At 32.9% G+C, this 13,552-nt stretch overlaps 1 protein-coding gene across 4 annotated transcripts in view; it reads right to left on the bottom strand.

Annotated features, from left to right (window-relative positions):
* LOC134529395 (mucolipin-3-like) overlaps positions 1-5,606 on the bottom strand; it is a 167,406-nt gene extending 161,800 nt beyond the window's left edge. For all 4 annotated transcript variants that reach the window (XM_063363416.1, XM_063363418.1, XM_063363417.1 and 1 more), the window contains exon 1: positions 5,023-5,606. In XM_063363416.1, coding sequence (XP_063219486.1) covers positions 5,023-5,170 — 148 coding nt within the window. In that variant the 5' untranslated portion in view covers positions 5,171-5,606. The remainder of the gene's footprint in view (positions 1-5,022) is intronic.
* Positions 5,607-13,552: the final 7,946 nt, after the last annotated feature.

The following is a 13,552-nucleotide window of genomic DNA, read 5'->3' as shown; positions in this document are numbered from 1 at the left end:
AAATTTTTATCCAGATTTTTTGCTATTTAAAGATGTAAAAAAATTCACAAAAACTCATTTTGAAAATAATGGCAAACAAATTGCAAAAAAAAAAATAAAGCTTTCTGAATGCAGTCAGTGATATTGAGCCAGGTGCAACATAGTAAATATGAGTTATTTATGTAAAGACATTAAAGGAATTAAAAAATGACTTCACTATGCCATATAATCAATTAAAACAGAGTACAGGTAACTTTACCACTTGTTGCCTTATCTGATCATGATGGCCAATAATAATAATTTTATCTAATCAAATTAGGCATACATTTATGAAGAATAAATACTTAAAAAAGAGGGTTTGGCTTTATAAAAAAGTAAATTTAGAGTCTTTCATCAAGGAAATCTACAACCAAGATTGGAGGTTAGTTTATGAATGTAGTAATACTATAGATAAATTTAATGTATTCCATTCTATTTTTATTCAATTATTTGAAAAACATTTTCCTTTTAAATATATTCCTATCTGTAGTACTTCAAATGGTAACAAGGCATGGATTACAACAGGGATAAGAAACTCTTGTATAACTAAAAAACTACTTTATTTGGAATGTAGGAAAAGTAATGATCCTAATTTAAAAAAGCATTACAATGTTTATTGTAAAATCTTACATAGAGTCATATGCCAGGCCAAACGGATATATTTTGATAATATACTTACAGTCTCAAAAAATAAGGCCAAAACCAGTTGGACCATAATTAAAAACCAGTTAAATAAATCAACTGACAAGAAAGACATATCACTTAATGTGAATAATATTATTTTGAATGACTCTGATAAAATTGCTGAAACATTTAATCATTATTTTGTTACAGCTGTAGATAAACTAGTGGATCATGATACTGATTTGACGGCATTCCTACAATACCTTTCTGTTTTAGAAAACTGTTGTTTGTTTCGTCTTTTCGTTTAGTCGTGTTTTTGTCTCGTTTTGACTGTTGTGCTGAATTTTTTTGGGTTCAATATTTTTGTGCTGTCATCATTTGTGGGGGTTTTTTCATTTTTTTCGTTTCTCTTTTGCTTTTTGTTTTTGGAAAACTATTGTGTTTGTTTCGTCTTTTCGTTTTGCTGTGTTTTTGTCTCGTTTCAACTGTTGTGCTGAATATTTTGGGATCGGAATTTTTGTGCTGTCATCATTTGTGGGGGTTTTAACGTTCTGTTAGTCCATTTTTCTCTGTTTTTTCTTTGTTTGTTGACCATATTCCTGTTGTGGAATATTGTGTGGCGTTAAATCCTGACAACAGCAATTTTTGCTTAATTTGTGTTTTTTGTCATTTGGTTTTTTTTGTAGTTTTCTTATGCAGACATACATGTGCTAAGCAATGGTGTATGTCCAAAAGCTTACATCAAGTCATGTACTCCACACTCTGCACCTCTCTTTCCCTATCACTTTTTCCTTATCTCTGACTCTCTCGAACCTGGTTTGTTGGTAATCAACTACCAGAAGCGTATGAAGATGTTGTCATAACACCAGTTATTCTAGGAGATACTTCTGATTTAGGTATATTTCTTTTCAATAGTTTAATAAAATGCTTTTCATGGAATAAATAAAATATTGTTAAGTGGTATAACATTTTCTTGTTACAGAAATGGAAACCACAATTAATATTGACAATCCAATTAAATCCGTAGATTTGCAGTACAACGATAATTCCTCGGATAATGATGAAGATTGAAAAAAAAATTATTTTCAACAGTTACATTTTTTTAACCCTTTTTTTCTTCCGAATATATTATATTTCTAAATACCTACATAATTTTTCGTGCTTTTATTTGTCACATTTCATGGTTATTGAAAAGAAAAACATTCATAACATAATAATTTTTCTAGCCATCAGATTAAGAATTCCCCTTAAATAATTATCAGATTTTAGGCTAGCACGACTGGGACATCAAGTTGAACAGTCTGTATAAAAATCTGACACCCTCAAGTATTTCAATATGGTGATTTTTTTTTTTGTTTTTTCTAAAATTTGCTATGAGCTTGCTTCTCCATCTGACGTGTTCAATTTTTTTTTTCCCCTTATTTTCTACTCTACCAGATGGCCACCCCCACCATGCAAGCCAGCAGATTAAGATATTTTTGATATCAGAGACACATTGGGGCACCTAAACTACCAATATCTGATCTGCTCAAATATTTCTGTGTGATGACTTTTTTTTTAAGAAAAAAACCTGTAGAAGCTTCCCTCACCGTTGAAAGAGAAAACATTATATAACCTTTTATTCTTCCTATCATCTAATGTTCAAAATCCAAGAGGTCCCCACGATGCTCTAGCAAATCCATTCAGCCTCAGGGATGCTACTATAACGGTTGTGCAGATATGCTTTCTTATTTTGGAATACACAATGTGTTTGTAATGCACATTTTATAAAGGTTTAAGAATCATGTATTGTGTGATTATGATAATTAATTTTAATATTTCACTGAATTCAACGTACACTGTGATTTTATTTTCTGACACAGCATACCTACAAATGTGCAAGACATTTTAAGTATTGATATTGAGTCCAAAAGGATGAGTTTATTAAGAGTTTTTTTGCAATTTTAATGTTTTTCATTGTCATTGTTTGGTTTTTCTGAAAATGCTAGGTGTTTGCAGCACTTGATCATAACAAAATTGAAGAGCTGATTAAGTTAGGGGTGATTGTCTAGATAGCAGCTTGTGCGCAAAACTTCAAAATACATTTCAAATGTGTTAGGCTATATTTTATTTCTACTAACCATTGTGGTGGTTCTATAGAGTCAGCAGTACAAGATTTTGAGATTTTAATTACCTGCAAAAGGTTTACGGTTAAAATGGTGTGTTGACATAGGTACGTACTTCATTAGTGCCATTTTAACTGTTTTTTTTTTTGTCGTAGTTGTGTCAAGTGGTAATTTATTAACTATGAAATGGGTTTTATAAATGGTTATACAGTAGTGTACATGATTCCAACAACATAGAAATGTTATTTTTTTACTAGATTTCAATTAATTTCAAATTGTACAATATTTCGTATTACAGCAGATTTGTACTGTTTGTATTTTAAGAAGTATTTTGACCCTCATAAAGTTATGGAGGCAAGAATTGTCAAAATAAATTTTCTGTTCATGTAGCATTTGGTGTGTAAATTGTTAAATGAATGCATCAATTAGCAGGGGAAAAAATTTATGGGCTTTTATAGAGGATCAGTTTTGTACCATTTTATTTTCTGATGTAAGCATGGCTGGTGTTTATGGGAGTATTTCATGTGAAGCTGAATGTACCTTGGTATGGTCGGCGAATCCCTAATTACATTGAGTACCTTGCGGAATTCTCAACAAAGGTTCTAAAATATCACGAACATTTCCTACTTACAGTGAAAAAGATGTAAATGCATACGACATGTGTGAATGTTCACCGTTTAAGTTTTGTTGTTATGTGTCATATCCAGATCTTGTGCATTTGATTCTGATGGTATGATCATATAGTACGTGATGCTTGTTTTAATTTAGCACATCAAAAAATCCTGTACATTTTATACTGATGGCATGATTCTGTATATATTGATCCTGTGGGGCATGATGTTTGCTGTTTAATTTACTAAGTCAAAAATCCTTCCCACTCAATCCTGATAGCATGATACTTTAAGAAACTTGGTACTGGAAAACGGCCTTGCATCTGCAAAACTGACGTGGTTTAGGAAGTTGAAAACAAAAAAACATGGATATAAAATTACTACGTTGGCTGTAATATTATGCTCCAGCAATTCTAATAATAGTCCAACCAATATTTTTCTTAAAATTTCCTTGACTTCGTAGCCCTGCTTACAAGAAAGTTTTTCAGAATCCAGAAGGAAAATTTATAAACTGCTGATTTCAGGTAAAATAGTAGTGCTCAAAAATATAATCTCAGAAATTTTTTTTTCCCTATTAAAAAGCCACCAATCTAGAAAATTACTGACTGGAATCTGGAAATTCAAGTAAAAAAATTTAAATCGAGGAAAAATTATGTTTTATCACCAATTAAAAACTAGTAAATATTGATGGAAAATAATTAAATTTCTGAAAATATTTTGTTCTAGACATTGTAATAATATTGACTTTGAAGTTTTTTATTTCATAATAATATTTACCACAGAATTCCCCTGGACATAATCAGCATTCCCACTAGGTACAGAGTACCTACTTTTTGGATCAAGTTGCAATTAAAAAATGCCCTTTTGTGGGATAAAAAGCAACATTAATTAGTAGGTACCTAAAATACAATTTTCAGAATTACTGACATGAAACTTCGATAATCAAGCCAAAACATATGGGTAGGTAAGTTACTATGATAGAAAAGTTAGACAGTCATGAAATGGGTGTATAAAAATTAGCTCACCTTAACCACTTCCTAACTATTAACCTCTGTGTTGTTTCTTAGAATAATATAGTTAGTTCACTAATATGAGTTTGGGTCACCAGTGAGCATGACTGCAGGAAAAGAATTTGGGTGGGAGGGCAGCTTACTTATCAAAACTTGTGTTGTCTTTCTCGTTTAGTGAAAAATAATGATCCTAATGTAGCAGCACAGTGTTTCAGGTTTCTGTAGCAATTTGTAGCGATTGACTTAAATATGTGTACTTAGGGGTGTGTTTCTTTGTAAAAACTTAAGTGTGCAAAAAACTTGAAAAAATCAGTAGCTACCTATGTCAGCCTCAACCCACATAAGTGCCAACAAAAAATGTAGATTACATACATTCTTGGAAAGAGGCTCCAGGTCACACACAGGCATCCCACTGTCTTGCACTGAAGGAGCAAAATGGTTTTGGGAAGGTGGAAAATTTGACGCGATGCAATACTTAATGACAGCACAGCACATCAACTGCAGTCAATTCTCACTTTCATTTCAATCCAATATGCTCAAAGTGACTATTGTAGGAGTAACTTCCAACATTTAACCTACTAAATTTGTGCTTTATAACGGGCAACATTATTTTGATATTTATTAATATTCAAAATAATAAATTTGATGACTTACCATCGTTTCTTGTATTCGTAGACCAATCGTTTTCTTCGTCCCGACAATTTTCACACCTTTCTTTTAACGAATGGTTACTTCTAGTTTCATGGTCGGTAGCATAAAAATTGTCACTTGATGTCATTATTTTAGTTTTGGATGCAGACATTAGTGTTTTGGTTTTGTGTACAGATTTCAAAATCAGTAATTCACACCTCTTTGGGGTCTACATTGCCAACGCACGTGTTTGACAATACAGTATTGACAATATTTCGCATTAGTAAGCAAGAAACATCACATTAAATTTTAATCACAAACGTCACTGGTATATCATTGGATTTTCGAAACATTACATGTCAATACTACAAAAGGATAGGCACCTTCACGGCATTCTGTCAACATCAGCTGATTCCATTTCTCATTTGCAACAATATCATTGCCCATAAATTGTTTAGGTACTATAATACAATCAATAATAAGGAATTTTTAGAGATGTTTAAATTTCCAATGTAACAAATTTCACTTACTTAAAATCTATATATTAAACAAAACAACCCTCTATTTCAGTCGTTACGCCCCCAACCATAGGAAAGGGAATGTATGGATCGGAAAGTCCAATGCTAAAAACTAAGTATAAGTTTTAGCGCTCCAAGTGGAAATGCAGTGAAATAACACTAATGCGGCAGGCGCAAGAGAGGCACATGTGAACAATTATGTTGACCACGGTCGTATAGATGGGTCTGGCACTTAAGGCCCTGTCACACTGTCAAATATATTGTATCCAATAAATTGGACAACAAAATTTGAAGGGTGATTTTGGATTAAATACGTCTTCAAATATATTGTATTCAATATTATTTGACGAGCAATGTAAAATATATTTGAAGTCATTTCACACTATCAATTTTCTTTGAGTGAGCTCGTTTTACCAAACATTCTGTAGAGAACTGTAAATGACAGTATTTAGAATCAAAAAACAAATTTTGGGTCAAGGAACGCGGGCTTTTTTAAGTAAGTTATATTCCAATTTAGGTATATTGTGATCATACACAGTTTAAAATTTACGTTTTCCAGGTGTTTGCAATGCCTGCATTAAGAGCATCAAAGTGTTTCAAAAGCTGTAGCTGTAATTGCAATTGTAGCAAGTCTCAGTAAACTAGAAGAGAAATCTAAGAAAAGGAAACGCAGATGGTGGACGAGACAGTGGATACTTTCCCGGCAAACAAATGGTGTTTTACCCCTTTTTGTCATGAACTTCGATACGAAGATGCCGATTCATTTCCGAACTATGTAATAATGGATTCTGAAAGTTTTGATCTTCTTCTTTCAATTGTGGAGTCTCGCATTGCAAAGAAGGATACTCATTTGTGCCAGTCTATACCAGCAAAGCAGAGGCTGGCAGTTACATTAAGATTTTTGGCGACAGGGGAATCATTTAAGTCCCTTATGTTCTCTACAAGTATTCCACACAACACCATCTCAAAAATTTTACCTGAAATTTGTACCTAGTGCAATTTATAGTGCTCTTCAAAAACAATATTTAAAGGTATGTTTAGTAAGAATAAAACATATAATTAAATGTAAATCTGCAAGTAGGCATATCCCTTCTCATTCCCGCTTATTTTCTCACCCAACTAGCTGCTGTTGTATGGACACTTTCACTTGTATTTCATCAAAATTGTTCCTATACTTTAAAGTGAATGTGTTGATTTTTGCTGTGTTTAGAAATTGGCAATTTTGTTTTATTTTGAATTAAGTGTATTTACTGTTACAAACCTCAACCTGAGCCGTTAAGCTAACTTCACCTCAGTCACATTATCTCTTTAAAATAATTTTTTAACGAGATATTAGACCAGGTATGCTTGTTTCGTACAGCCTGGCAAGGCATCTATTGTCAGGAAATTATGAGTCTATATTCCAGAAAATTCCAGACAATACTTACAGAGTAGCAGCTATTGTGAAATAAGGAGAACAATGACTTATAAGAAAGATTGATTGGGTAAGCCAAAATAATTTTAGTTACATTAAGTCTCTGAATTGAAATATTTTAAAATTTATTTTAGGTGTTATTAATTTGGATTTGTAGGTAAAAGTTCCGAAATGCATATCCTAGTTTTGATACCTCATTCCTGATGGCACATTTTGTACGCAATGCTTGCTGTTTTAATTTAGTGTATCAACAATACCTGAACATAAGCAAAACTGGTATAGCAATCAAATAATGATCGTAAGTTGAATAGAAGATGTTTTCTGGTTTAAGGACCATAATATTCCGAAACTACAGTAACTTCTTTTAGTCAAATATATTAACCTGCACTTCCGTACATACAGATTCAATTGGAGGAAAATATACAATAACAATTACATATTCCAGCAGGAAATAAAATAGTATTAATTCAATTACTGCATTTATTTCCCATTCGCCATTGCTGATATTTAAACTATTACACTTCGGAAACGGAAACAAAAGCGGCCGCTTTATTTTAGATAACTCTGATTGGCTGATCCCATCCAACATCCAACATATTTTAGAACCAGTCCTATACGTAAAATATTTGAAGGAAACTCTAGACATTCAATCTCTCAAATAAACATGGCTGCGATAGTGACGTTGAACGTGACGTCACAACCCTCAAAGATATTGAATCCAACATATTGGAAGGAGTTGGAAGCTAAAATTTGACAGTGTGACAGGGCCTTTACCTTCACTCTCTGTTGGCTTAGTGAAGTTAGCGGCGGCCTGCGAACTAACGGTGCTATTAGTGTCACTTTAATTAACATTTGATTAATAATAAATTTAACATAAAACAAGGTATATTTTATAAGAAACTGTTTCGTTTTAAAAATACCCGCAAAGTTTAAGGTTCTTAATTGATTTGGAAGCTTTGAATGGTTTAAATCCAAAGCAATTACGTGTAACTTTGCCGCAATTGTTAGTTAAAATTTTAATAAAACAAAAATACTTTTTAACCGAATTTTTTTCTTTAAATGTCAAGTCAGCAGTGTAGTAATATTCAAATGGGTAGGGTTCGATTCTTGCTAGAATCTCATTTTTACATTTTCATTTTAATATTCCTCGCAAAAATAAACTTTTAAGTTCAGATATTAAATTTGTTTAAACAGTTAAATTACCTAATCAGGTGAGATTTTGAATAAAATAAACATTCATGAAAATTCTACTCTGCTTTTTATTTATTATCAGTAGACACATTACAAGCATTATACAATAGTTCCTTCTGGCTCAGGCTACAGGCTGTGGATTGTGGATTGCCACTGCCAACTGGGATAGTGATGTATTGCGGCCATCTTGGGCTCAAAATTCCTCAAAACTTTAAAAAGACCCAAATTCGTAGACATTTCCCTATTTCTAGGGTAAAATACCTATTTTGAGCGTAAATTTCCTATTTTATTCCTCAAAAATTAAAAAATTCGGAATTTGAAAAACTCGAAAGAATTTGCCTTAGAAAGAACCCAAATTCCTAAAAATGGCTTAAGACTCCTAAAAGTAAGCTAATCCTAAGCCACCTTGACCATAAAATTAAAATCTTTAATTTTTGACATAAAATTCAGAAACAAATATTTAAAAAAAAACTGCTTAGGTACCTACTTCAAATGTTTAGTTACTTAATCGATTTCAGTCCTTTGTTCGGATCCTGGCGAAAGTAAACATGTAATTAGTTAATAATAAACTAAAAAAAAGAGTCTTACTAATAATTTATTACCTCACAACCACCTTTTTTTTTAATTTGGACCTAACCACTGAAATTTTCGTTCTGGCTGCCATATTGAAAATCCAAAATTTTTATGCTAAAAATTTGGAAGAAATTTTAAAATTAAATAATTAATTAATCAAATTTTTTACAAAATATTATTTTAAAAATGCAGTTGTACATTTTGCAACAGTCGCCATCTTGGATTATAGAAAATGTTGCATTTTTCATTTTGCATGCCATCTTGGATGTGTATGAAGTCGTTGCAGTTTATTTACAGCCGCTATCTTGGATTCTCAATCGTGGCAATTTTCGTTACTACCGCCATTTTTAAAATTCATAATTTATAATCTAAAAATCAGGAAAAAATTTTAAATTAAAAAAAATGTATTAATAAAATTTTAATAAAAACACTCCACCATATAGGACTATGATTCACGATAGCTATATTGAAAATCCACAATTATTAACTAAAACAATTCCAAAAAGATTTCAAATTTATAAAAAAAATTATTAATCATATTTCAGTAAAATATTATTTTAAAAATGCACTTATATGTTGATACTTGGAGTCCTAGGTTCAAACCCAGCGAGGGCAAAAATAAAAAAAGGTGATGGATCCTTGCTGCATTGAAGCTGCTGGCAGACTGACCTCCCACCACTTATTCCACCAGTATGATGTAATGGCTACCATCTTGTTTTTGTCTGCTGAAGACCACCATCTTAGATACAACATATTTTTTTCATCTGCTAGTGTGTGCTACTGACATGTTAGTTTAATTTTATCAGCTAGAGTGCAGGAATAATGTATTGCCAAGGCAACCACCATCTTGAATTCTGTACAACATCTTATTAATTCGTAATAATTAACCTATAAATTCAGAAAAAATTAAAATTAATCAGATATATTGCTTATTAATTTACTCATTGATTCGATCGATTCCGGTCCTTGGTTCGATACCTAGGCGATGAAAAGACATAATTTTATGTAAATAACTTATTTAATAAAACATGGCGAAATCCTAAAAGAATGCAAGGATATCAGACCCGAACTAGATGATGATGTCGCTGTAATTGTACCAAATCCTGATGTACTCTTATGCATATCGATGGATTGTTGCAGAGAAACCTTAATTTTTTGTTGTGCAGCACAACTTCTGCATGTCTTCATGTGTGTTTTTATAGTATTTTTTCTGGTAAACTGCTTATGACAGTTCTCAAAGCCAAACATTTTGCGAGGAGGATTCTTAGCACATTCTCTCTTCTCATGTCAGTAGTATATGAATGAGGTTCCTGCACCAGGCTGAGGAGCCAAGGAGCCGACTGCCATCTTAGATTGTGATGTCCCAGTGACCATCTTGGGTGACTTTGACCTTGACCTTGATATTGAACCTGGTGGCTATCTTGGATCTGCCATTTTGATTTATGCCATTTTGTTTTCTAGAACTTTCCACTATCTAGGAAACGAATAACCCACTCCCCAATGTTACAATTTTCATCATGGACACCATTTTAAAATTTCGTAATTTTTATGGTAGAAATTTGGGAAAATAATATTAATTTTTTAAAAAAAATTAAATTAATCAAAATTTAATAAAATGTTATTTATAAACACCATCGCAATTTTCATAAGGCTGCCATCTTGAAAATCCATAATTATTATTAAAAAATTCGGAAAAGTTTTAATATTTATAAAAAAATTATATAGTAATATATTAATAAAATATTATTCAAAAAATTTACTTATGTCATGAAGCTCAGGGTCCTCAGTTCGAACCCAGTGAGGGCAAAAATAAAAAAAAATGGCTACCAATTCTTCCTCTATGGAAGTGATCGTCAGACTGACCTCCCACCACTAATGCCAAGGTATATATCACAAATGTCATGTTGCCAATTGCTGCCATGGCTGGCCAATCCCCCTCCTTAGCACATATGCATGTTCCCCTCTCCGCATGGTACCCACTGCATGAGTAGAGCATATAGGCTTCGGCCTGAGACGCACTTAGAGTCTCTCCCTAACCCAGACCCCTCCCAAACATACTTAGTAATTAATTTAGGTTAGGAAAATAAATCGTATGATATTATGTTCGCCATTTTGTTTTCATCTTGTTTAATTTTTGTCACTGGAGTGCAGTATTCATTTATAACTGTGGTGTTCATCATCTTGAAATTTGAGTGCCATCTTCGAAATTCGTAATTATTTGACTAGAAATTTGAGAACAATTCCAAAATTCATTAAATAAATATGTTATTAATATACTTATTGATTTGATCGACTCCTGTCCTTGGTTCAATCCCTCGGCAATGCAAACAATTTTAATTTTATGTAAAAAATATTAATTTTAATAAATAATATAGAAAGACATAAAATAAGCTTAAATTCATCTTATACCAGCCTCTAGTAAGCTGTTGACATATTAACCATCATCTTGAAAATTCATTATAATTAACACAGAAATTCGGGGGAAAAATCTAAAAAACATCAAAAAAATCACTTTTCATTTACTGATTAAATCGATAGATCCTTTTTTTGCTTCAATCCTTTGTCAATACAAAAAAAATTATATAAATTGAAACTACCACAAAGGTAACAGGTTCGAGAAATAAAATACCACAAGTTCTCTTACAAACATAAATTTCATTACATAAATTATACATTTCTACAAAAAAGCCCAAGCTATTTATTTAAAAAGTAGATTATCTAAACAAATTCTGTTCAATATTTATTTCCACATTTAATTTTGAGCAGTTGAAGACACTGTATAGCTGTTAGCTCCGATTTTCAAGTTTGATCAAAGAAATACTTAAAGCACATCTTACACACATAAAACTTGTGCTGATATTTTGTAACCTGAGGTATCACAAGACGGGAAAAGTTTTTGATGTAACAGTAGTGTGCAGCATTGCTTTCTTTTGTTACAAGCAACAAATTGAAATGATCTTTTCTTTCTTGTTTAGTTACACGAATCGGACACACCTTATTATACTCATTTATCACATACACATTAACTGAAACTTCAGGGTTATTTTTCTCCAAAAGATTTATCTGATTTAATGGTAGTCGATACTAAAGGCCATCAAAGTCGTACTTATTCGCCAAAGCATAATACCTCTTATCAACACGGTTTTGATGACTACTTTCGAGAAATCTTGTAAAAATACTCAATTTAAAACCAAAATGATCATTCAAGTTTAGGCAAATGACTACTGCTCTTTTGTTAACTATTGACTCAGGTAAAGCAATAAATGATGATGCCTGATGGTATGGAATCATACTAGTACTTGTTTGTATTCCTATGCACATCTTCTGGTGACTACCCAGACTAATACAATGTGAAAAACTGGCGAAACTTCAATCGATGGAACAGCACAAGATTGAATCGAAATGTCTGCAGTTGATGGTAAGGATAACGTAGGGATCTCCGTGGTTGCCGGCACTGCTGCCTTTGAACTGTCCGCTGTCGTCGGTGTCGCTGCTGTCGTTGTCGGTGCCATCTGCGTCCCTGATGTCGATGGTAGATCGTCCATCAAGGTAGACATTGAAACAGCAACTAAATCTCACAAAACTTACTGAAGAGAGCCGATCCATACTGCACCACGGCCAGAGGTTGACTGAGGTTATTGTCGTCTGGACCTAACTTATATATTCGCGGCCTACTGGTATACTAAATGAGTCGAAATATTGACTTCATTTAAAAATTAATTTTTTTATTAGGTTAATATTCAGGTACCTTAAAATTATAAAAATAAAAACACACAAGTTCAAGTTTTACCCATTTATTTAGAAAAATTACACAAATTCATATTAGGTTAAAGCATTTGCATTTTCATAAGCAAAGTCTTTAACGCTGTGCGAACTGTCACGTCGACTCCGATTACTGTTTCGTCGATTCCGGTTCAACTAATTCGCAGCACACAGTCTCAGGAACACAGGTTTCCGACGGGACACCTTCTGCGGCAACGACTGCTTCGGTGAATCATAGACAACGACGTCTGAGACCACGGCTGCAAAGTGGCTTTGCCTCGGTGCTTGTTGGGACAGGTTCACTGACTAAAGTACGACGAGACGCACGTCGTTTGGGCATCTGCGTAGATGTATTGCAGGTTGCAACATGTTGCAACACACCCATGTTTGTTGTTGCACATGAAAATGAGGCGACTACTTCGTTTATGCTAGCTAGAAGGATTGTGTGTGGTCTTATGTGATAGACTACACCGGTTCCAGGTTCGCATCAATATAATAGCTGCTGAGTCAGTTCGAAGGAAACAGGAAAGTGCGAAAACCGCCAGTGCTCAGGGCCTTCACCACAGATTTCCGTATATGTGCGTAGATTCCCAGGATCCTAGTAGGTTTACTCGACACTGCTGAAGCTAGGTCTCACGCTCACGTACAAGTTAGAAGGATGAAACGAAAACATCTTCTTGCAGGTCGAACGATAACTGAAAGCACGAACAGATGCACACCTTTTATATATGCAGGCTCCTAATCACACTGAAAATGTATTTCCACATTAGCTGAGAGTTTGTACAAACACCTACTATAAACCTACAATACCTACAATACCTACAATAAACATTATTAATTGAAATTTATCTTGTTTGTTTTGCTGATTCAAATAATCAATTTTATACGTGTGTTTAAATTAATATTAAATACCTAGTATTTATATGAAAAAATTATATTGATAGAATTCATACTTTACCAATAGTGTTTATAATATCATTCCAGTAATTTTATTTCCATTATTTATTTGCTTGCAAACCTTTAATTTTTTTTACCGCAACTTTTTTAACTGGAAACAGAACACACTGAAACACAGACAGCGCTAATGGCAGAAATT

The sequence above is a fragment of the Bacillus rossius genome, chromosome 2 (assembly GCF_032445375.1).
Source record: "Bacillus rossius redtenbacheri isolate Brsri chromosome 2, Brsri_v3, whole genome shotgun sequence".
Taxonomy (NCBI): domain Eukaryota; kingdom Metazoa; phylum Arthropoda; class Insecta; order Phasmatodea; family Bacillidae; genus Bacillus; species Bacillus rossius.
The sequence above is the reverse complement of the archived record's forward strand: the minus strand, read 5'-3'. Positions and strand labels throughout refer to the sequence as shown.